The 25,832-nt window shown below is 41.4% G+C and overlaps 1 protein-coding gene across 2 annotated transcripts in view; it reads left to right on the top strand.

Annotated features, from left to right (window-relative positions):
* The first annotated feature begins 460 nt into the window (after nt 1-460).
* celf6 (CUGBP Elav-like family member 6) overlaps nt 461-25,832 on the top strand; it is a 139,573-nt gene continuing 114,201 nt past the window's right edge. Inside the window, exons 1-2 of one of the 2 annotated variants that reach the window (XM_023399257.2) lie at nt 461-710; nt 9,744-9,826. In XM_023399257.2, the coding sequence (XP_023255025.1) occupies nt 461-710; nt 9,744-9,826 (333 nt within the window). The remainder of the gene's footprint in view (nt 711-9,743; nt 9,827-25,832) is intronic. The other variant, XM_087172003.1, reaches the window with a different exon arrangement.

Genomic DNA, 25,832 nt, shown 5'->3' with positions numbered 1-25,832 from the left:
GTGTTTGCCTTCTCACTCAGCCATCCTGCTCTGTCTTTGGCCTGGGCCGCGCTCATTATGCAAATTAGGTGGTGGGCGGGGTCTATTCATAAGAGTACGAGTTGACGTCACGGGTAGTGTGGTAGCTGAGGGGAGGGAGGGGTTGGGGGTGGGGGGTGTTGGGGCTTGACTTAAAAAAAATTTAAAACATATAAAGCATAAGAAAAAAATGAAATAAGGCTGATTTCAAACAAGAGGGCTCAGGCTGTAAAGGAAGAGGAGAGAGTAGGGAGGGAAAACCAGAGGAACAGTGGGGAGAGAGGAAGATATAAGGGAAGGGGGGGGCAGTGTGCACTGTGCAGTTAACTACAGAGAGAGAGAGAGGGAGAGAGGGAGAGAGAGAGAGAGAGAGAGAGAGAGAGGGAGAGAGAGAGAGAGAGAGAGAGAGAGAGCGAGCAGCCCGCCGGCCCATTGAGGAAAGATGGCTACAGTCACTGCAAACGGAGTGCAGCAAGAGAATGGATTCAGCACCACGAACAGCGCCGGCAGGATGAACGGGCTTACCATCGGCCAGAACACCATTCCAATGAAGGACCACGACGCCATCAAGCTTTTCATCGGGCAGATTCCCAGAAATCTGGAGGAAAAAGACCTGAAACCCCTGTTTGAGGAATTCGGAAAGATATACGAACTCACTGTACTGAAAGACAGGTTTACGGGAATGCATAAAGGTTGGTTATTTTGGCATCTTTACTTTTGTGTTCCTTTATAAATGACAAAAAAAAAGAGAGACGAGGAAAACAAAAACGCCCCAATTCAGTTTTGGGGCAGACAGCATGAAAAGTGTGTTAATTTGCAGATGTTTGGGACAGAGTGGGAGCCCCGTATATCCTTCACACACACACATAGGCTACACACTAACATACGCACACGCGCACACACACACACAGACACACACACACACACACACACACAGACAGACAGACACACACACACGTATATATATATATATATATATATATATATATATATGGGGCGTGAGAGGGAGAACACGTGGAAGTGAATGACTCGCAAATGCAGGGTTAATTGTTACCGCGTCCAGCCAGTCCACGTGAATACTACAGCTGAAAACGCCTTTGTGTGTTTACATTGACTATCATGTGCTGAGCATCCCAGTTTAAGGGGGCGGGACAGGCAAGCGCTCGGGGATGCTGTGTTATTTCTGCAGCTGCAGAAATTTCTTCACAACTTAAAAAAAACAAAACAACACCCCTCTGTTGTCCGTCCCTGTCCATTTGCTGCGTATTGTCGGAGAGAAATAAATGCTTTCAGGCGAGCGGAAAATGCAAACCATTATCGGGCAATCAGCATCGGTGATTAAGGTGGTGCTGGCATGCTGCTTTGACCTTTCAGCAGGCTAATATGCAGCATACTTTTCAGACGTCATTAGCTGTGGAAAATACTATTTACGTGGCAGCTGTATTGTATTGCTGCTGCTCCGTGGGCGGGTTGCAGTCAGGAAGTACAAAGCAGGATAATAGTAGAGGCTGAGATCCAGCATGCATCGTCTTCTCGCTCACTCTGCCCCCCCCCCTCCCATTGTTGTCCAAAACGACCGGGATCAGTATTCACTTAGTAATTAGTCAGTCAAGCCACGGATAATCAGTGATCGATCAGTTCTAATGATAGTTATAATAATGAATGCCAGAGTGCGGTTAGGTTTGGAAAGTCTTTCAGTTACATAAATAAAAGAATCCAGTCCACGTCCAAAATTACAAGTTCAAGTCTGGTAAACACAAGACAGGTACTTTATGCAGCTGCTCCTTTTATATTTTTTATGTTTAATACAGAAACAGCCAGAACAGAGTGACTCGTCTGTAAATACAATGACCACATTTTGAAAGCTAGTTGCTTTGTTCCCATTTTCATTTAGATGTTTATCTATTATTTATTACAAGCCTTGAATTACACTACCATTTTTATTAGTGTTTAATATTATTCTATTGTGGCTAACAAGTCCAACAATTATTAGAATGTATTGACAAAGTATTATTATTTTTTATTACTAATTCTGACCTTTTTAGCCTTTGTTTAATGTTTTAGAGATTTGTTTTAGAATAAAAATCCAAAATAAGGTCATATTTCCAGTTTTACCCATGTCATCATAAGCAGACTGTCTCGAGTCTGCAGCTTATTATTTTACTATCAGCTGAAGGACTGTGCTGTATTGAAAAATAATGATATAACACTGCTACTGCTGATCGTGACTTATGCTATTTTGTAGATAGTAGATATATGTCTTGTAATTTTGGATATAATTTTAAATCACACACACACACACATACACACGCGCGCGCGTGCACACATACGCACACTGAACACAGATTTGCACATAAGCATGAGTGGCATTGAATTCACAATCAGTTCACTCCCTGCAAAAATAATCTATTCACGAGGCAGGCAAATTATGTATGATATGTAAGTCAGTGGCTACAGTTCATGATCTTATCGATTAGCACAAGTAAAGCGCTCTTGTGGGAGAAATGAGTGTGGGCTCAGCATTACTTTCTTGTGTGTCTGCAACCCTGAAGGTCTCCATGCACCACCTGTTCCTTTAGCCATCAGTTGCTCGTACTCAACATGCTCCTCATTTTTCCAGTGTTCCTCTTTTGGAGCCCGATGATCGATTAAAACAATATTTCTGATGTTCGTGTTGTTTACGCCTGTCCTCAACCATCCCTGAATGTCAACACTGTGGAGGATGGTTGCCTCAGGAAGGATAATCCTGTTCCAAAGCCAGACAGTATGCCCGTTCAAATCATCCTCCACCAAGGCCACTCTGATGTATGCAGTATGCCCACTTCATCCCGCATGACATTCAAAGTCACTTTGGGAGCGCAGGCGTGCACTTTTAATAAGATTTCACCAACGCATTATATGGATGAGTTTTTCTTATTGGCCACTCACCTAAACCATGTTCATGCCTCCTGCTGCGTCGATGTGTGATACCTGTAGACCGAAACTGGAAAGTACAAGAGTAAGAAAATGGGATTAGTGTCGTTAACAAAACAGAAGGAGGTATAGTGTATCATTAGCTGTGTCAGTCAAGGAGAGCAGTTTAAAACAGTGAGTGAATGGCCACTCTGAAACTGAGGAGAGCTTTTGTAGGGGAATTGAAGGTAAAATTAATTACTTACTTAACTATAAAAGTTCTTTGAAATGCTTCATGTGTTCAAATTGAATTCTGTTATAAATAACACACTAAGGTCAGTACAACACTGTTCCATATAATCACATTTATAACTTTTAAATTAAATTGTAATTAAATTGTTTTGCACCAACAAATAAGTCCACTTAACAAAACAACAATATAATAATTATGATAATAGTAATTATAATAACAAAAGACAACTGCAAAGCATCAACTGTTATATTGGGTCTAGTCATACTGGTAATCATTTCCCTCCTCTTTTACCTGTCAAAATTGTGATATAAAAACCTAAAACTTTACAATGAGGTTTACATTTGTCTCTTTATTTCTTCAGCATGTAGCACAAAGACTTTGAGGTTTAAGACATGCAGCTGTTGTAGCGCAGAGCTGTGAAATAGTTGCACTGAAGACTCGAAGAAACTTGTTACAATTCCCATTTGAATTACGTTTTAACACAGAACAGGACCAGGTTCCCCTGGGTTAAAGGTTTTATCACAGAGTTTGTTCAGCATGTCAATAATTCAGAAATCAAAGACACGCACCTGCTTCAGCATTCTGGGATGTCCATTAAATATACACTTTATTATCTTTATGCTCACAATGGATCTTAATAACCACTTGAGCTTTTCAGCGTCTTTCCGCTCATTCTTTTGGTTTTCAACTTTACTGTTTTCACTGTCACTGCTGTCATAGTGTTGTTTTTGGAGCTATTAACTATACGTTACCTGCCCAGCACCAAGCGACAGATAGAGAAAGGGAGTGATAGCTGCTGAATATATTGAAGCATTTAAGCTGAAGATTCATAGATTTTCCTCAGGAAATAGTGAGAACAAAACAACATAGCTACAAGGAGAATGGATATTGGAATTTACATTCATCAGGTGGCCAGAAAGCGACTCCAAATGAATGCAAATGCTAATTCTCTGTGTCTGCTAGATATGTCAATTAAGTTTGCTAGTTTGCTAAATCAACTTATGATGGTTTGTAGTGAGGCCTGGACATTTTAACCTCCCTGAGGTGGGCATATGTTGGGGTCACGTGACAAGTCTCACAGGCTCACTGCTACCCAATAAAAATCCCTGGGATACAGCTTCATCTCTACTGCTACAGGCCAGTGGATAGTTTCATTTCAACCTGATGTTGCACTTCCTGGATGAATGATCTTAATCTACACATACATGCTGTAGCTGTGTGACTATCATCAGCAATGTAGCAATATAGCTCTTGGATCATTTCCTCTACCTCTCTACAATATAGGGTTTTGTAATGGTCTTTTGTCCACAGTGGTTTAAAACGTGGTTTGTCTTCTGCTTGCTGCACAAAAATGCATAATATGCCAATGGAAAGTGGTTAGATATTATGTCAAAGGCCTGGGAGCCATCTAATCTTGTAACATTATCACAAATTCCATCCACATTTTTATCATAGACAGTAAGACAAACTTTTTTTTTCACAGCTGAGCAACAGAAGAGTGGGGGTGAGGATATAATCAGCTTGGCTCCACAATCCCTAAAAACATAAAGTTCATAAAGATTTAGTGGAGCGCCATGAATTTAGTTTGACTACAACTTTCAAATCCCTCTTTGAGCTTAGTTTGTGGCTGAGAAAGATTTGATTTGTTGCAGATAGATGATGTATATGGCTGTTGGCACCAGTTAGTAAACCATACCTAATGGATGATTTGCAGCACTACCTTTTCTCACAGCCTGAGTCCTGTGACACAGAATTGCACCATAATTATGGATTTAAGGGCAGATCAAAATATGTCATGTTTGCTCATGACTAATTCATGTGGATTGTACTGCATCCATTTGAACAGATGTTTTGTGCTTTGTGAATTCTTACTTTGGGCATTTAAGGATATCTCCAGGGACTTGTCTGAATATCTGGGGAATGTTGCATGTTATGTTTTGGGGTTTTTTTTCCTGTACACTTCAGCGGGTGAGCGTAGCTGTATGCTGACGTCTACTCAGAGAATATTTTTTCACGCCTTTCTTTTAACTGATGATTATATCCTACCCCGTAGTTGTTAGACACCGTTTCCTTTAATGTTGGTTTGATAGTTTGTGTGTCGTCAGGGAGCCTTACACGGCGCGTGGGATGACTTGACACTATTGGCGGGCATGGTGCTCATCAGTGTGTGGTGCAGCCAGGTCGTGCTGTTTAACATCCATCATTTCGCTGAGCACTACATTATCATAATACTTAGTGTCAGTGCCAGAACGCAGGAATTGTTCAGACATGCTGAATGTTAGTGGGGGGCAAATCTTTTGCTTGAGTAGCGTTATCTATCAATCCGTCTCTGATGCTGAGAAGAGGGACTCTGAGCTGCACCACACAGCCAGGAGGAAGAGATACAAAGAGTTGTTAAATATCCTCATCCATTCTGCTCTCCTTGGTTGGTCCAAGCAGTGTAATTGGCTATAAATAGCCTGCCAAATTGACATAAAAAACCCTCATAGGCATTGAAATGTCAAAAGTAAACCTCAGTAGGGCACTAATATTTAATTGCAACTGACTCATAGAATGTAACAACAAATCTTTGAAAGTGTCTTTACAACTTGTAGACAGTTTTGTGGTTTTCTATGAAATCCTATTCTGTTGACTTATAGTAATGGCCACTGAGCCACAGATCTATACTTGTATTGGGTTTTATCTGCAGTGTGAGTGTTGTAGATGAAGCGTGGGGCAGTGATTGACAGTCTATGTAAGTTGAGTGACAGCTGTAGTTTAAGTCTACAGATGACCTCTTTGATCATTAGAAAAGGGGGCCTTGTGTGAACCAGACAGCTAACCGCTCTGAACAGCCCGCTCCAAGCACAGATGGACAGAATGACTGAAAGATGGAAAGATGCTCGGCAGGTAATAGCTCGGTTAACACAGACTCATGAAGCGGCGGATGAATCCTCGCATCGTATTTGTCTCAGTACCCATGAGGGGGTCATGCTGTCACATTCAGCAGCATCCAGTTGTTTTACATAATTTTTCAGCGCCTACATCTTTTTCGGAAATTAATTTGCATTCTTTTCCCACTTTAATGAACATTCTTGGATCAGACATGTGTGAGGAGACTGAAGGAGAGCAAATTGCTCATGATTCATGAATTCACTGCTAATGAATTGAAATTTTATACAAATTTGTTCTGGAGTTATTTCAATTACAGGTACCTGATGCCTTAAAAAAGCACAATTTACTCTTAATGCCTGGATGCATGCAATTGTGAGCACATACTAATTTCCATTTTAAAACAAATTGTTAGAAGAAGCGTTACAGGGGGAAAAGTTCTTTAAGTAATTACCCAAAACGTGTTTTGCAAAAGCAACGACACATCTCCCATTTCCTGCTCTCTCTTTGTACCAGTTTGCAGGGTTTACTTTTTCATTTGCCTTAAATATAATTTGTTGAACTTTTGTCCCTCACTAAAATTATAGTGTGGTAAACTGTCTTTGATTACCAAAGTATTATTTTCACCCCACTTAACCTGCTCATCACAGGGAGCCACCAGTCCTTCTGTTGAACCCCCACCACCCTCATTTTCAGAACCTTGTCCATGTTCACTTCCTCTTCTTCTTCTTCTTCCCATTTAGTCCAATTTATCTCCTACAGTCTTTAGAATATTTGGTTAATTTAAGCTTTGATTCACAGAGGAAATTTGAAATGCTATCTGAAGTATTTGCTGAAAATGAAGATATTTTAAATATCAGTATAAAAGCAGTGAAGCAGTGTTTTTTAATGTTTTTTTTTTTTTTTTTTTTACAAATAACTTGTAAATAAATTGCACCTTACATTACCATTAAAGATTTAAACCTTGCTTTAGTCCCCTAGGTTATGTAATACATTGAACTGAACCGTTGTGTCTGCTTCTACTGTAAAAGTTACATTGTTTGTGGTAATCGTCAAAATCAGTTTGATGCATCACCGCAGACCAATGAAAGTTGTATGTTTTTGAAGGAAACCATATTTGCATGGTATTTGCATATCATTTGCATGGTTGCATATGATACCAAGGGGAGAACAATGTGGGATAACTTGCAAGTATGCAATCCTATTAGCCAAATTAAAGTTTGAAGATGACAGCCCTAACCTGCTATCAGCTGCATCTATGTTACCTCCCCTCAAACGGTATCATTGTGCTTGTTGGTATTTTATGCATCATATTTTATAAAGTGATCACATGTCTTTTTATGTAAAATATTAATCCTAAAATTACCGCCTATAGCTGTAAAATAAACAGAGTGGAGTAGAAGTATAAAGAAGCTTAAAACTCAAACACGGAACAAGTGCCTTAAAACTGTACTTAAGTAGAGTACTTGCGTGATTGTTATTTTCTGACTGAAACTGAACTTGGTAGTTAAAAGAAGGTCAACAGATGAAAACCCACAAATATCTTTATAAAAACTATTTTTTTTTGTACCATGTTAACTTGGAAACTTTATGCACTTTGTATTTTAACAAAGGACTTGGGACAGTCCACAGCTGCTTTCCTGCAGAGACAAATAAACTTTACTGGTAAACTCAGTCTAGAAAAAGCACTACCGCTGCTGCGTCAGTGCTGCCTGATATGCAGCAGGGACATTTTTAAACTCATGCTATAGAAATTCAAGTGATGACGAATTGCCAAGATATACACTAAACACCTGCAAAGCAGTAAGGTGAAAAAAAAAATGTTAGGGCAGTAGTAGAAGAGAGTCAGCAGCAGCCTACGATTCCCATAAGCCTTTGCTAGGACATGCCCCGGGAGGCTCACGTCCCACAGTTTTGTAATGTCACAAAGGATGAAGAGTGTTTCCCCAGGCTCCCAAACTTTTCTGCTTTGCTGTGTGGCATGCTGTTTCATCAGTGTCGTTTAGGTGATTTTTCCTCTTGAGTAACTGCTTAGTTGTGGAGGAGGGTGAAGGTTGTCGTGAAAGGGAGCTCTCTTGGCCAGGCGCCAGAGTGTGTTGCTGGGTTTCGGGGGTGATGGGTGCTATGTGCTGCATGCCGGGTATCATCTGTGTGTGTGTAAGTGTGTGTGTGTGTGTCTGTGAGAGAAAGTGTGTGTGTGTGTGTGTGTGTCTCTGTCTTCTCCCATGAGAATCCTTGGCAGCAGGTGTGACATGTAGTAATGGGAAATTATGCTGCATAGTGCAAAACCTCTTCTGAACGGGGTCACCCACTGTCAACTCTGCCAAGCGCGTAACAGAGCAACCATTCACTCTTTAATGAAAGCTGTCACATTTTTGTTTGGGACTTATTTACTGATGCATATTCATTCTGTTTCCCTGAATTTTCTAACTTAAAGAAAAGTCTCCAGTGATGTGTGAGGTTACAGTTTCAGCTGATCACCACAGCTTTTTAATTATTTGGCAGCTCAAAAGAATTTGCATACTGTTTGACTTTTTCCTTCTGTGTCCTGGTCAATATCTATGAAAGAGATCATTCCTCAGGAAGTAGTATGCATAGTTTTTAGTAATTGAAAAAAAAAAAATCTATCTATCTCAGGTGACTAAGCATTTTCCATCACTGCTCTGTTTAAATGTAACCTCCAGGAACACATTATTTCTGTTTTATTTTTTGCTTAGTCCATTTTACTATATTAAATGGAAATGGAAAAAAATGACAGAATTAGATGACAAATAATCACAACAACAACAACAACAATAATAATAATAATAATAATAATAATAAAAGCAATGTGGCAAACATTATATTCTGATAAACAGTGAAGATATGCAGAAATTCAGAAAATCTAATCTGCAGCTGTTGTCATATGTTGAAAAAAAAGTGCTAAATTTTAATCCAACCAATATTATCTTCTCTGAGGGTATAGAACTATTAATGTCAGAGAGCCACATTCCAATTGTCAGCAGAGTATACAAATTTCATTGTAAAATAATACATGTTTTTGGCAATAGCTTGTAAAACTCCAATAAGTCTTGTATTATGGCCGTGTGTAGATTGGAATGACTTCAGTGGAATCACAAATCACTGGATCCATTTGGAAGATTACACAACGTGGTTTTTGCACGTTGGTTGTCGATTGGAAGTCGTTTGACATAGTCGATTGCCTAATCTCTGAACAAACATCGAAAGAGAGGCCTCACATCTTTACAAGTGCAACTTATTGGAGTTTCACAGTGGAAAATCAGATCTGTGTTTGAATCAGCACAAGTTACATCCTGTAACCAGCTTGGTTCACTTTGTTCAATCTGAATGGGTTTACATACAGTAAATGTGATGGAGAATTTATTTTATTTTATTGTTTTACATTCTCTTTGCCTTTTACAATCAGTATTTTTTTTACATTTTAGACATTATTCTTGATGGGTACTAAATCCTAAAATCCCCAGATTATAGTATCTTAATGACGTAAATATGACTATTTGGATTTTACAGCTGTTAAGTGCCCTTAAAAGTACAACATACATTAAATGCACTCTTCTTTTAAACGCAACCATGAATCCTCAGTAACCAATACTTTTTTCTAATTCCTCTTTTCATTATTAATGGTGGTGTGTAGTTGCGTAGCTAATGTCTGGTGTTATAAACCTATGTCTCTCCTGTCTCCCTGTAGGATGTGCCTTTCTAACATACTGTGCCAGAGAGTCAGCACTGAAGGCCCAGAGCGCCCTCCATGAACAGAAGACTCTGCCAGGGGTAAGTGCCCCCGATCTGCCCTCTGTCACAGGCTAAAGCCCCCAGGGCAACCAGCCTGGAACGGGAGTCTACATTAACATAGGAATTATATCACAGTTGCTCACACACACACACACACACACACACACACACACTATGAGGCACATGGGGACACGGTATACATTAAAACACACAAGAAGGCACACACAGATACGGAAACAGATGGAAAGAGTCACTTCTCAGACTCCCTCTCAGCCTCCTTTCTTATTCACTGTTACACACACACGCACACACACACACACACACACACACACACACACACACTCACCTACACACGCATGCACACACGCGCAGACATACTAAAAGAGTGTGAGTGGCCTATCTCACCTTGCAGTGTCTTATTACACTAATCACCCCGGCGGAGATATTTGATAAGCGCTCCTTCATAACAGCCCGTGCCGTCCTTCCCCTGTCCTCTCACAATATGGCTGCCGCAGACACTAATTGCCTTGAGGAATCCCACTCTCATTATCACATATAATCAAACAGTAAGTATAAACAATCATTTTTACCATGTATATCACCATCTGGTGTTTTTGTTTTAATTCTCTCCCATGTTTTTTTTTTTTTTTTCTTCGTCTTCTATTGCCTGCCTTTGGCGGGCAGGTAACTTTTTCAATTAAAATAATGGCCTCTTCAAATGACACAGGTAAAACATACCTAGTAGTGGGCTCTTAAGCCCACCCAGGAGGACACCCTCAATCTGGGATGAGCGTGAGCTTGTGGTGTCTATCTGTACTTGATGTGTGTGAGGGGGATTTGACTCTCACATCAGGGGAATTATCGAGGTGTGATTGAATTACGCCCGCGGGTCCCTAAGAAGGAGAAACTGCTCCAGTGCCCAGGCTCCTCACTAGCCCCCCTCCACCCCCACTTTCCTTTCACCACATACCATGACACCCTCCCAGGCTGGGGCTTTAATCAGAGCCTCAGGATATCCATCTAAATCTCCAGGGAGGGAGAGAGGTGCGGAGAGACAGAAGGAGATAGGGGGAAAGGAAGAAAGTATGGGATGGGGAATAATTTGCAAAGGGTGGGGGTGGGGGGCAGAAGTGGTTGATGGAGTTGGGGAGCTTTATATTGTTCCTCACTGTTGTGTTAATCAGTTGTTTGCACTTCACTGAATACCTGAGGTACTTCACTGAATGTTAGGCACACGGGTACACTGCGGCGAAAGAGTCCCTGGGAGACCAGGCTCCCTGGCTCGTTACCGCCTCCCACAGCTTCATAACGAGATGATTGTCAGTGATGGTCCTGGATAGGTGTTCCTGTCTTTATTGCCCTCATAGAGGGACATTCCTGTTTGTCTTCTATCAAGAAAGAGGTTAATGGCATGTTCTGTGGGGTTTGGGTAAACATTTCCCCTGTACAGCTCACAGCGAGAGGTCAGTCCTGCAATCTTGGGGTGAGCACAGCCTGCATACAGAAGGCTAATAAAGATGTTCTGTCTATCTGAGAGAGAGAGAGAGAGAGAGAGAGAGAAAACAGTGAGCGTGGGAGAGACAGACAGAGACAGACAAAGACTGGGAGAGGTGACACTTCTGGACAAGCCTCATTGTCATTGTCATGGCCTGATGGTTTGAGATGCTCGATCGTATAATGCTGCCATTTCAGTAGGTTCTCTACACAGCATTGCAGACATGTTTGTGCAGTCTGGTTGTGGCTGTGTGACTGTCAGGCAACCTAAATGCAAATTTTGTTCAAATGAGACATCTGGCATTTTTTAAAAATACATCAGCATCTTTCTCTCGCAAGAAGATATGTGAAACTAAATTAAAATAAAATTTGGGGTGAACAAAATAATACAAACACTGCCTGAAAAAATGAATGTGATGCAGGTAAATCACATTTGCAGAAGCAGCTGCAGCAGTCATGTCACACGAGGTTAAATGCAAATTATGTATGAGTGTGTTGGTTTTAAAGGAGCTTTGACACTCAGCAGCCTAAATCACCATGTTTATCTTTTTCCTTATATATGGAGGATGTTACATCTGGAGAAAGACAAACTACTTCTTCCCAGACACCAGATGAAGTCATTGTATGTCATCTTCCCTTACACCTAAAGGTCACTGAGTTAAAGCAGTTAAAGCCTAAAAGCACAGAGAATGATGGATTTCACTTATTTATCTCCCAGGTTTGATCCAGACTATCCACGCATCCATTAGCTATACAGCTTATCGCAGTGGTGGGAGCTGGGGCCAGTCGCAGCTGACATTGGGCGAGGTACACCCCGAGACAGGTCACCACACTTTCACAGGGTTTACATATAGAGACAAAGAACGATTCACACTTTCATTCACACCTATGGGCAATTTAGAGTCGCCAGTTGTCGCATGTCTTTGGACTGTGGGAGGAAGCCAGAGTACCCGAAGGAATCACGCGTAGACATGAGGAAAATATTGCAAGCCACACAGAAAGGCCCCCAGCCGACCGGCAGGTTCAAACCATGAACCGTCTTTCACTGTGCAACCGTGCCGCCCTGATCCAGACTGGCAGTTTCCAAATAATTCTTCACATAGATTCTCTAGACTCAGCTTGTACTTGAAAACATTCCAACCAAAAAAACATGTATGCATGTGAGTTTGATGAACCGTTGTCCTGGTGACCAATCGGCTTTGGTCTGCGACAGACAAAGCCGGAGCATTGTGAGTATGGCTTGCTTTATGCTCCTTCTGGCATCTGTCAAAAGGAAAGAAGTCTCTACTGGGGAGAGCAGAGGTCATAAGAGCCTCACAATTCTTGTCCCATGTTTCCATTTTTGCCGTCTGTCTGCTACATTATGGTTTGTTGAAGCTTGATTTGCTGAGAGGAAAAGAAGGACAGACGCTAGTACTACAGCGTGTCCTATGCATCATGCAGGACACATACACATATTGGCAAAGTATATAGAGATACTGTATATGCAGCATTCACATACAATAAGGGATGGTGTGGAGTCTTGAATCTCCCATTGTATTCTGCTTAGTCGTAACACTGCACTGTTTGTTCATGAACAGCAGTGTATTACAATATGTTATTTACTGTGGCTGCTTATTTGGCACAAAAAGTCGTAGTGATGTGGTAACTAATATGGTAATATTCAAAGTTTCCCAACAACACAAAGATTTAGTTGCTGCATATTGTTACTGTACAAACACATGAAATATTAATTGATTTAGAGGGATGAATAACTCACTTGTATATACAAAGAATTAATTAACGCAAATTGGATTTCAACCAAAAAAAGCATTTTTATATTGGCCTCACTGATTATGCCTTTAAAGATTTAAACAAGAAGTTTTCACTCTAAAAATGAGAAGTTCACTCAGTCGAAGGAACATGTTCATGTTCAAGTATCTCGGTCAGAGTGCTGCACTTCTACTTGTGTGTCCTTCATAATACTTTCATTGTTAGAAAATGTATTTGCCTCATTTTTCCTGCTCGGCGCAGATATTTTCACATTATCACACTGTGTGCATTTCACAAAACGAAGAGACTACAGGCTTAACAGTGAGACAGAGAGGAGGCAAAGATGTGTGTATGTGCGTGTGTGTGTGTGTGTGTGTGGTCTCAGCAGGAAGTTAGACTCTTACATCATCTCCAGATTGGCTGTGAGTCTTACATTTTCCATAATTCACATTCCTTCATTTACTAAATCTTGTACTATGCTTACCGCATTTGAATTGCCACCGGGGAATCCAGCTCTGTCTGTTGTGGCTGAAGCGAGCTTTGTTTACATTGTTTGATTAATTGCATGTAAAGAGCATAATGAGCTCTTGATGTCCTGTGCATCAGATCCTGCTGCTACAGTTTGTACAGTAAATGTAATCAGAGATTCAGCCTCTTGCTCTTGGTGAGCTCGTAGTGCTGTTGTGTTTACGTGCTCATTCAGCATATTCCCCAGTGCAGGGCAGCATGGCACTGTGCAGTGGCAAGACAAAGTAAGTGAACCTTTTGGCATCTGCATATGATTATAAATTTGTCCCAAAATAAGCTCAGGTCTTCATCAAAGTTACAATTATGAACAAACAACAATCAGTTTTAACCAATAACACACAAATCATTGTGTTGTTCTTGTCCTTATTGAAAAAAAAATCATCCAAACATTCGGAGTGTAGGCTGGAAAAAGTGTGTGAATTTCTTGACTTATCACATCAAGAAAAGCTAATTGGAGTCAGGAGTTATCAAACCTGGAGTCCAAACAATGAAACAAGATTGGAGGTGTGGGTTAGAGTTACTTTGAATTATAAAAAAAAAAAAAAAAAACTCTTTCAGTTTACTGTTCACAAGAAACATCTGCTGAAATTAACCATGCCTTGTAAAGAAGAGCTCAGAAGAATTAGGATCAAGAATTGTTGATTTGCATGAAGCTGAAATGGTTACAGAGTCATCTCATAGAGTTTAAATATTCATCAGTCCACAGTCAAACAAACTGTCTATAAATGGGGATGATTTATTTCTGTGGCCACTCTCCCTAGAAGTGGGCGTCTGGCTAAGATGACTCCAAAAGGCTTATAATAATCATTGGAGCTGGTTAACATCACTGTTGAGAGCCCACCATACCCACATCATGGTACATGGAGCACGGAGGAAGGTGCTGCTGTCCAAAATAAAATATCACTGTGTGTCAGAAGTTAGCCAGAGAGCAGTTTGATACTCCACAGTAATACATAGAAAATGTTTGTTGGACTGATCAAAGTAAGGCTGAATTGTTTGGAAAGAACATTCAGCACCACATATGGTGTAAAAAAAAAAAAAAAAAAAGGGAACTGCATACCAATGTGAAAACATCATCCCTGTGCGCCTGGACGGCTCCACATGATCGAGGGGAAAATGAATTCCCAAGTTTATCAAAGTATCTTACAGGATACTGTCAGGGTGTCTGTCCGTCTGCTGAAGCCCAGGAGAAGCTGGGTGATGGAGCAGGACAATGACCCAAAACATCAAAGCAAATCTACTACAGAACGACTTCAAACAAAGAAAATCCACTTTTTGGAGTCAGAGTGAGTCAGAGTCAGCGAGGACTGTGGAATAACCTGAAGAGAGCCACTCACACCACACATCCTAAGAATAGGTCGGAGCTGTAGCAGTTCTGTAAAGAAGAAAGGTCCAAAATTCCTCCTGAACATTGTGCAGGTCTGATCAGCAGCTACAGAAAGAGCTTGTTTGAGGTTATTGCTGCCAAAGGAGGTTCGACCAGTTATTAAATCCAAGGGTTCACTTACTTTTTCCACCAGCACTGTGAATGTTTAATGGGTGTGTTCAAGAAAGACACAAAAGATTCTAATTGTTTGTTATTAGCTTAGGGACATTAACCCATAACTTGGATGTGACTTAGATGAAGATGAGGTCACATTTTATGACCAATTACCAAAAAAAAAAAAAAAAAAAACAGGTAATTCCAAAGGGGTTCATTTACTTTCTCTTGCTGCTGTATATGGAAAGGTGAGGTCATGCCTGTGAATAGTTTCTCTCCAGTTCTGGGATGTTTACCACACAGACCTGGGCCAAATTGTAGTTTATGCACCATCCATTAGGATTTCCCTTTTACATTAAGACCGTTTGTGTAGATCAGGTAAGTTGTTGATCACAAAGTTCTGAATACCAAATACTTTTCTTTGATTGCCTATAAACTTTATGGCTGCTAATATATTTTCTTTTTGTTAACAGCATCCTGCAATAAAGACAGAAAGAAAGTATAAATAATATTTGCAATTGCAGCACCAAAATGTTATTTACAACTGTTTGCCTAATAGCTTCCCAACATGCTTTTATTGGAGCCGTGGATCTTCAAATGAATCCTGCTCTCTTCTTTCAGGGCCATGCCGCTTTCTCCTCTCAGGCCAATTAGCTCTTGGTGTTCGCATGTAACAAGCATGCTAATTGGGTGCTACTGAAGCCCCAAAAGCCAATTAAAATTTTCTAGGAAAAAAAAAAAAAAGATCCAGCTTCTCTTTGTCTCTCATGCACTCGTGCCATCTTCTGCCTCCCCCCCTCCCCCCAATGCTTTCCCTAATCATATCTATACCACTTTAACTCCCCCGCTCTCTTTTTCCACTCTTTCTCTATGGAATGTGCTGAGTGTGCGGTGGCGCCGCAACCTTACACTTGTCATTTATGTGGAGGTTTCTGTGGAGGGATCCAAATTTCTTGGTTTCTGAGTGAGAGCACCAGCGGCACCTGACCCCTGTATCGATGACGAGGCAGCCAAGCGCAACAATGAAGAAGACAGGGGAGAAAAAGTTTCCAACTCCTACTTTCTCAAGTGTTTCTCATCAAATTTGAAAGGGTAAGCTTGAAGGTATCAGCTTTCGTCAAAGCGAGTAGCAAAATGTTTGGCTTTTTTCACAATTTCTTTTCTTCGTCTTCCGTGCATGAAAAGCGCAGAAAATTAACTTCAGCGCGTGTCACACGAAAATGGGTCAGGGGGACATTGTGCAATACCAGCATTATGTGTCAGTAAGCACACTGCCATGGACGAGTGCATGTGTGTTCTCAACACTATCTCTCTCCACGTCGCACCACAGATGTGGGCATCGTAGACCGGCCATATGTCTTCCTCTGTGGATCAGAGCACACAGAGAACAAGAAAGCAGCATTTTTCCCCTTCTCATTTTTATGCTCCTGAAAACGTACATTAGAGAAGCAGTGAATAGGAATGTAGCGCCAAAAAAAACCAAAACATTTAATTTGGGGAAGTGTTCTAAAACAGTTTGTTGCTTTATTTTACTCTTTATTAAACCAGATTTTTGTTCAGTGAAGAGTGACTTCTCCTCAGTGACTTCTCAGGGGAAGCTGTGAGGCGGTAAAAGATGCGAGCCCTCGTGCATACAAACAAAGAAACAAAGAAACAAAAAAACTCACACATTCAAATGTACATGCTGATATGTGGCATTTGCACTAACACTTCTTTTATTCTCATTTATCTAAATGAATGTGTTAGTTGATATAGTCAGTGGTTGGGGGACCGTGTGAGGAGTACTCCAGGTGAGAGCTGTGTGTATGTTGCAGTGTCACAGTGTCGTATCAGAGGACATACTAAGCTCCTCTCCAGCAGGTCCACTCCTGGACAGACATGCTCCAGGTTAAACTAATTACTTAGGCCACACAGAGCCTTTACCCATTCTTTTAAGGGACAAATTGTGCTCTGTTGCTGATCAATTTGTCCTCCGTGCCAGATTTGTCAACCTCCAGTGCCCCTGAGCGGTTGCCATTATGAAGCAAAAAAAAATAAAAAAAGTCCTGGGCCTGGGCACTGGACGTGAGACCTCTGCTAAGGCTCCCCCTGCTCTCCTCATCATCAATTACGTCTATATCATTTTCTTTCTGCTGCCCGCTTTAGAAAAGAAATTAAAAAGGGCCATTGTTTTTCTTATCCCCCTGGGATGAAAGCATTTACTACGCTGCTGCACCGTGCATGGCCATCCTGCCGATTAGGGAGTGAATGGAATCACAATCGAGGGATGCACTCGGCATTGTCTCCTATTATGTGGCTGGTGGCCCTGAATATTGTGCAAAAATTAATTTCGTTCCATCTGATGGGATTTTCAACCTTGGAGAGTGCGAAATGTTAATCCTGGCAGGCGGGTGAATGCTGTGGAATGCCTGGCTTTTTCACTGGCGAATTTGGACAGGGCACAGACATAGTTGATTGTGAAAGAGAGAGCCTTTAACCAGCCCATAAAGATGGCAGGCCAGAGGCGCTGCACAGATGAGCAGGAGAGATAGCACTTTTTCAAAGGCCGCAGGGCAGGAGAGTTTTGGTGTTCAGAGGACGGCAACAACCGGGGCCATTTGTCCTTTAGATTTTGAACATATACTGCAATACAGTAAAAACAGGCTGGTACCCAGGTTGTTGGAGTGAAAAATCACAGCCTCACAATTTATTGAAAGATCGATCTATGAACAAAGTTGCCATCACAAAAAAAAACAAAACAAAACCAAGTTGTGAGCCTCTCCACAAAATTTGTTCATTCTACTCTTTCTAAATTCAGCGGAAGCTGGTATCCATGAAATTACCAGCTTCCTCCCATGGGTGACAGGTTTTTATTCTGTGCTGACAAAAGCTTTGAAAACAAGAAGCTGAACCTGTAGAAGCACTCACAATGATTGCTATAACAAAAGATTATAGAACGTTTTAAGATGATGGATACAGCGAATCCTTGATTGACAAAATGAGAAAACCTTTTCAATTACCAAAATGAGTTGATGATGACTGCCTTCAATCTAAAATATTGAAAGATGCACCACAGGTAATGATCTTTGAAAGATGAGCATCAGCCTCAGTGGCTGGCTTTTGTTTTAATATGTGTTGAAAGCTTGTAAGCTGAGCAGTTCCTTCACACCCTTCCCCCACTTCGACACATTCACTATCTTCCCCTCGCTGACAGGTGGAGTCGGACTCCGCCGTGCATGCTCTCCTGCGCTAATTTATCCACTTCTTTAGCTGTAATGAGGCAGAACTGGTAAATGTGGGGACAGCATTGTTAACATTGCTGCTTCACTGGGGAAGAGGAGAAGGCTGACAAATAGTGGAGAAGGATGGAAATGAGTCCCGGGTGCTGTCATACCTCCAAGAATGATGATTTTAGTCTTTTACTCGGGCTGGATTGCTGTCTCTTAGGCTGCGCGCTGGAATATGACATTTCCTAAACCAATTAAACATCAAAGTTTCCGTTGCATCAAGATCAGGCTGTTTGGCAAAAACAGCTGGAAAGAAAAAATCAAAAACAAACCATAAATGAATATTTGATGCTGGATTATAATCAAAATCATAAAAAATGCAGCGGATTAGGTTAATTAACTTGCATCCCGTTCAGTTTGAGAAGATCAATGTGTAAATGTTTAAAGTGATACTCAGAAAGGGTCTCCATCTAGTTTTAGAAAATGGGAGACAGGTGTTGACATCCCACAATGAGTTGGTAGTAACAGAGAAGATGTTGTCTTTTACTTCGACACAGTTTTTAGGGTCTTTACTTCTCTTTCTTATTTCCATGCTAGTTCCTTTCCTTTCCTTTCCTCCCTCTCTCTGCCCTCCTGTCAGGTAAGTTAGTAGCCTTTCATTGCAAAGTCATTCACTCAGGCAATCACAGAAGACATCCATGCAATCTGCACGCATTTGTTCAAAGACAAAACAGGGGCTGAAGAAAACATCACGTTGCTGAGTTCAGCAAATCACTCTGGCAGCCCGAGTTTACAAACACTGCAGTTAATCACACATGGACAAGTGTAAACCTTGTGCTGATTTGAAAAGGATCGCCAAGTGTTGTCACACACACACACACACACACACACACACACACACACACACACACACACACACACACACACACACACAAAGAGGTTTTTGTGTAGAATTTGTGACGATTTCACAGATTTTTGGGAGGGGACAAAAAAAAGGGGGGAAAGGTGACATAGCCAGAGAACAAGGAAAAAAGGAAGGAAAGAGATAAACTGATGAGTCATCATTAGAGAGAGAGAGAGAGGGAGAGAGAGAAAGAGAGCAGGAGCACAAGAGGAGATGCATTCTTGCATAATTAACATCCGAACATCACCAGGACAAACTCCTCCATCAGCGTGTCCAAAGGATTAACTACGCCACGCTCCTCTTATCTCCCCCATTTCGTTTAAGAAAGAAAATGACCTTGCGCTTGTTTACATGCTGATTAAAGACAGGAGGGAGAGAAGGAGACAGCGAGAAAGTCAAACTGTAATCAGAAGAGTTTGTTAAGTGGAGTATTTTTGGTGGTGCGCTCTCAGCAGATACAGCGAGCCGCAGCCAGACTGTGTCACAGTGGCAACGCAAAAACAACCACCCGATGTAGCAGCTAACGAGCAATAAGTGGGCTGGGACAAAAAAGAGTGTGTGCGTGCGTGTGTTTGTTTTTGAAGGTGGTGTGTGATAAAAAAGTATATTTGGTGTGTGGGTGGCTCCATTAGTTAGTCTGCCTGTTTTATTGCACTGGGAATAACTGGTGTTTCTGGACGCCTATGAGTCAGTCTACAGCATATACTACTATCTGTGCATGTGTGTGTGTGTGTGATGTGCATGTGAGTGTTCTTGTATCTCTTCTCTTGTCAGAATCAGTTTGAATTTAAGACCTTAAAAGACGTGCGGCTTCTTCAAGAGGACACTTTAGACTTTGGTTTTTTTTTTGGTTCAGAATGAAGGGAGCTAGTTCTGTCTTTTTACATATCTGTCTGTATTTGTAATAAGAGTAATTACTTAGTAAAATAAACTCTCTATCTCAAGTGTTGTTGCTGTGGTTGTTGGCCGCTACAAAGTTGTCTCACTATGCTTTACCACAGGGGATAACTTTGTTTTATCTGTTAGCACTGCAATAGCTTGTACCTCTTTGTACCATAAAGCCCTTTGTGCAGTAAAGCCAGACAATCAGAGCAGCAGCCAGTGAGACTCACTTCAAAATGCAGCATAGAGGCTATTAGATGCTGTCAGAATTTTTTGGCAACGATCAACCATCAATGATTAATTGATGTTAAAACCACACAAGGCAGCATGAAGATGAGACTTAAGGTTAAGGCTTCAGCTTATAGTTTAGTTCAGTCCTATGTTTAACCAGACAAGGAAGTGGTTAATGTACATCAATCAGTGCTAAATTGAAGGATACATTAACAATTTGTCAAATCTTTAAATAGTCATTTGTTGATGTACAAACACTGAAGCAGCTGTCGCTCGCTCTAATCTCATCCCTCCCGTTCATATCGGCCTTTAAGACCGATACCCACTGGAAGCACTTTCGTTAAAGGCCAGTCTATGAACGGAAGAAATAATTACAGAAAGCAAAACTTGTTGGAATGTAGAGCATGTGAGTGTTGATTTAATATGGACTTGGAAAATATGAACTCATCTCTTCATGTCCTTACAAGTGTAGTTAGACAATCGATAGTTTCTTTCTTTCTTTCTCTTGTTGTTGATTTCGTATTGCCGCCACATCTACGTCCCTCATGTCACTACAATATTGGTCCTTTTTCCCTCTGCAGACTCTGATACACAGACTCTGACTCAGATGAACAGGATGAAAAAGTTCTCTGGGTCAGGAGAAAAAAAAAAAGGGGGAGTAGCATTTTGAACATACAGAATATGAATCTCTCCTCAATTTTTAATCCTTCTCTTTCTTACACGCTGTCTGTCCTACATTCCTAAAAGGCCGACTGGACATCTGCTGGGGAAACTTTGAGTTACTGAAATGGGGTTGTACTGTTTGCTTTATGGGAACAAGTATTGCATCAGCCTTCCTTTTTTCAGTTACCATTTCACGCTGGGGTTAACTAGTGGCACAGTCATAGAAGAAAAAAATATCAAATAATATTCATTATTTCACAGTTACAATAATGTGTAATGCTACACATATTTTGTAACCATGATAATGCTTTTTCTCTCGATTCAGATAATGCTTTAGCAACCCTGACTGTCAATCAAGAAGAAAAACTTATATTTATAATTATTCATAGTGAATGACTGTAAATTAAGCAAAAAGTGAAAATGAATTAGGAAATGAAGTAAACAAAAATATTGTCATGAAAAAAACTAATTACTGTTATTAGCCAGTGGTTTCAGTGATTAATTAATATGATCAGTGAATTTGATCACTCTAAATGAAAGGATTTCAAATATAGTCTGAAGCAGAAAATATGTTCTTGACCATATTTTGGAGTTGATATTAATTATACAAATTATTCCTGAAGATGTACAGTATGTGCAACAGTAAAGTATAAAAGTTTTTCATACTGTTTAAAGCACATCTCTCTGCGTGTTTGTGCATCAGAGACTCTGGATTTAAAAATTTACTCAGTACATTTATTCAAAGGCTTCATTTCCACAGTTCTTACTCTTACTCATATAAAGTGTAAGTTTTAAGTGCAATTGTAACTAATAATGGCCACTCATATAAGATTGTCTCATCATAGAAGGGAGATGGCAAGACAGAAGGAAAATGAGAGAGAACAAGGGAGCAAGACAGTGGGAGTGAAAGGTGAAATGAGGGTGCACAGGCCCCCACGAGTTTCCGTTCAGTCAGGCTCGCCGCTGCAGAGGAGGGCTCTGACAGTGAGGTGTCAGAAATAGCACCAAGGCTAACACCTCTCCTCTTGCTTATTAATGCATCGCTCTCATAGCCGCCTCTCTATCTCACACACACACGCACGCACGCACGCGCTATCACACACACACACACACACACACACACACACACACACACACACACACACAAACAATGCAACACATATCAACAAACTTCTCACCGCTCAGTCACTTGTACACAGGGCTGGTGAGCACACATCTCACCCAAACACACACACACACACACACACACACAACACTGTCAGATCAATATTGCATTACTGCGGTATGTTCTCCTCTGAGAGGTTACAGTGATAGGTGAGGGGTGTGGGTAAAAACCTTCTCTCCTGTCTGTACAGTGGCCAGGCACACAGGGCAGATCTGAGGAGACTTCACGGCTCTGACAGCCAGTTTCACCTCCTGGCTTCATCGCTGTCGCTCCCCGGTCTCATCCAAGGCTCTACATCCGGCCTATGATCATTTGTGTAGCATGCGTATAGTGTATAAAGTGTGTGTATGTGTGTGTATGTGTGTGTATATGTGCATGTGTGTATGCTTGTGTGTTGGAATGTGAGCAATCTACTCTTATGGACACTAACTCCAGTTCCTACATGTCCTATGAACAGAAAGCACTGTTGTTCGTAGATGACTATGAATTTGTATTTTTTGCAGTATATACAAACCTGCCACTGCACCTATTTACTAAAGTTTTTCTTCTTTTTTTGATTGAGAATTAATTTTGATTGGGGTAAATTACTTTCAGGTAATAGTTTGGTTGTTTACAAGTAAAAACCTGTTTGTGATTAGGTGATAACTTAGTTCTAAAAAAAAAAACTTCCAGAGTTCACGCTGATGTCTGTGTATGAGTATATATGTGTGTATGCCCATCTAAGTTTGTGTGTGTGTGTGTGTGTAGACCAGAGGGAGTGGAGTCCTTGGTGCCGGGTGAAGCTCCAGCTTTTCCATTTAAACTGTATCATTAAAATGGGCAGAGAGGCGAGGGAGATGGCCCCTCCACACCTCATAAAGTGTGAGTGCCATGCCAGGCGAAGTGCCACGCACCGCTGCGTTTACGGCGAGCCAAACGCACTTTTTACACACCTTGTCCCCCTCTCTCTCTCTCTTTCTCTCAAAATCGCTTTCATGAATATCTGTTTAGATGATATTACTCACTCTCTGCTTTCCTACTTTTCTGGTTTGCCCCTGCTCAGTATTGACCGGTATTTCAACTGCCCCCTTTAGATCCTCCTCTCTCTTTTTTTTTCTGTCAAATTTCTCCAACAAGGAGTTGGAGCGTAACATTGAAACGGTATAATCAATGGAAAAGCACCACTTAGGGAGCCCATTTGACGCATACTGTAGGGCAGAGTTGATTCAAGGGTGTAGATTGAGTCAAGCCTCATTTCGTATCCTCCCCAATTAGTCATCCAGCTTGTGCCCTCTATAACCCCCTTTTCTCGAGAAGCACCGGGCCGGACTGGCACTAAACTATGGATGAGTACATTTTTTTTTACCCTCTCAATTCCAGAGCTTTTTCTCCAAGAAGATAGAGCCATATCTTTTTTTTTTCTCCCATTCCACCTGCTTCTCACCTTTGCTGGGATAAGCTGAGGCAGACCCCCCTTTTTCCCTAACCTCTACATCTCCTTTCCCACCTCCTCCTTCACTCCCTCACGCTCGCACCTCTCCAACTTTTCCACCCGTCCGCCCTTTTTCCCTTCACCATAAATCTCTACCCAAATCCTACTTAAACCTGCATCAGCAGCTGTCCTTAAAACTCCATTATCTACAATTACTTCAGCATTAGGGAGTCAGAGCACACCTGCCCCCACATAAAAGTGCCCTCGCCTAAAAATATTAAACCTGCCCAAAAGGGATTTGCGCTATTTTATTTTTTTCTCCTTTTGTTGTACCTGCTTTGTAGCTGCCCTCATCATGAGGCTTGTGAACCAAAAATGCCGACAGTCTGGATTAGTGCTTCTGATTAGTGGGTGGTTGTGTGAATGTGGGCTGTGTGCACAGCACTCAGATGGGTGGGTTTCCCAGCAGCGTGATCACAGGTGGGAGGTCACTGGCCCTTCCTGATTGGAGGAGAGTGCCACTGGGCTGGAGAGTGTGTGTGTGTGTGTGTGTGTGTGTGTCTGTCTGTGTGTTCCTTCGCATGTCTGTTTGACTCATTACTGTATTAAGAACATGTGTATGACTGCTCAGCTGTGAAAAAAACATTAAGTAGTGTGTCTTTTTATGGGATCTACACTGTACAGTAGTACAAAATACATTCACATTTCCTTTCTCCTTTGTGTACTAGTTTGTTCCATGGGTATCATGCGCTGGGCAAAAGAAGAAGTAATGGAAAACTTCTGAAAACTGAAAAGTAATAACACTAATGAAAAGTTAAACACTGTGATCATGCTTCAAGGTAAAGAACAAAAAACATAGAGAATGAAATGACAAAAACTAAAATGACTTTTCATACCAAAACCTTTCACCACAACCTCTTTTAGATTAAATTAACCCAAGTGTCCCTCATCAAATATTTAATACATCATGGAAATGTAGTGTTATTTCACCTAGGTTTCTCATTGAACCCAGGGGTCATTACTATAAAACATGATGATGGTAGGGTAATAGATTGGTATAGCAAGGCCGAGGCAAGTTGAAAATTCTGTTTTTACAATTTCTTTGTTAACATTTCTTCCACTTTTTTATGTATAAAAGTGACAATAAAAGCAAACCTGTTTTCATTTGTGACCCTGCAGTACATGTATTGTAAATGGCAATTGCAAAGGGACTGTTTGCTACAAGCTTTACAACTGAATTAGTGCTGCATTTTGGTTCCTTTCCCTTGAGGAAAATTTTAATCAAAATTAAATTTCACTCTTGTTTTTGCCATGAGCAGGTACAAGAACGGATCTGGTAATTAGCTCGTGCAGATGCAGAGTTTAGTGGTCATATATGCTAATTGGTTTTCTGACAAAGGGAGAAGTGTTTGTGGTCACTGTGCAAGAGAGAGACAGAGAGTGAGTCAATTTAAGGCCAGTGCTGATGGTTCTAATAGTGGGTCTCGCAGTTTGCATGTGTGTGGACGATGCTTCAGGCTGGAGCGCGCATGTTGCGAGTGTTGGTAATGGACATGTAGGGAGGCTGTTGGTGGGGGCAAGGGGAGGGAAGGGGGTTGAGCGGACTCAGCTGTAGGTAGCCTGATCTGCTCTGATTGACAGTGATGGCAGATAAGGTGCTTGTGGAGAAGGGAATGTGAGCAGAGCTGCAGGCAAAGATAAGGGGCAAGATTAGCACCCTGCCACGTCACACACAGAGAGACAGAGAGGCACAGAGGCAGAGTCCAGCGGAGAGTGAAAGATTGAGATGTTGACGCAGAAAGGTATTGGCTACAGTGAATACAATGGGCAACCAAGAGCAAAGACTGAGTTTATTGTATGTATGTGTCTGAATGAAAACTGTGTGTGTGTGTGTGTGTGTGTGTGTGTGTGTGTGTGTGTGTGTGCATGTGCGTGCGCGCGATTGTTCATCAGACCGTGTCCCAGGTAGCATGTACACACCCTGTTGAGTGGAGGCAGCCCAGCTGGGGGGCCTTCAAGGAGGAGGGCAACTAATCAGCTCATAATCCAAGCGGCTGGCGTTTCCAGGGCAACGCTGCTGTACATTCATGCGTGGCAAACAGATACACTCTCTCCCTTATTTCTGTCTCTTGCTTTATGTTTCTTTCCCACCTCTCTCTCAAACCTCTTTTTTTCTCTCATCTTGCCTCCGTTTCTTGTCCTGGTTGGTCCTTTCCTGTCAACACAGCCCGATTTTCACCTCTAATTCCTACCTTTCCCTCCCTTTCTCAATGTGTCTTTCTCACTATTTTCTCTTTCATTTCTCCTCGCCTGTAAACACAGACTCCCA

This window comes from Seriola lalandi, unplaced genomic scaffold (genome assembly GCF_002814215.2).
Source record: "Seriola lalandi dorsalis isolate HSWRI2012SDOR001 ecotype SW California unplaced genomic scaffold, Sedor1 jcf7180002051108, whole genome shotgun sequence".
Classification (NCBI taxonomy): Eukaryota; Metazoa; Chordata; class Actinopteri; order Carangiformes; family Carangidae; genus Seriola; species Seriola lalandi.
Note: the sequence above shows the minus strand (reverse complement) of the source record. Positions and strands in the feature narration are given on the sequence as shown.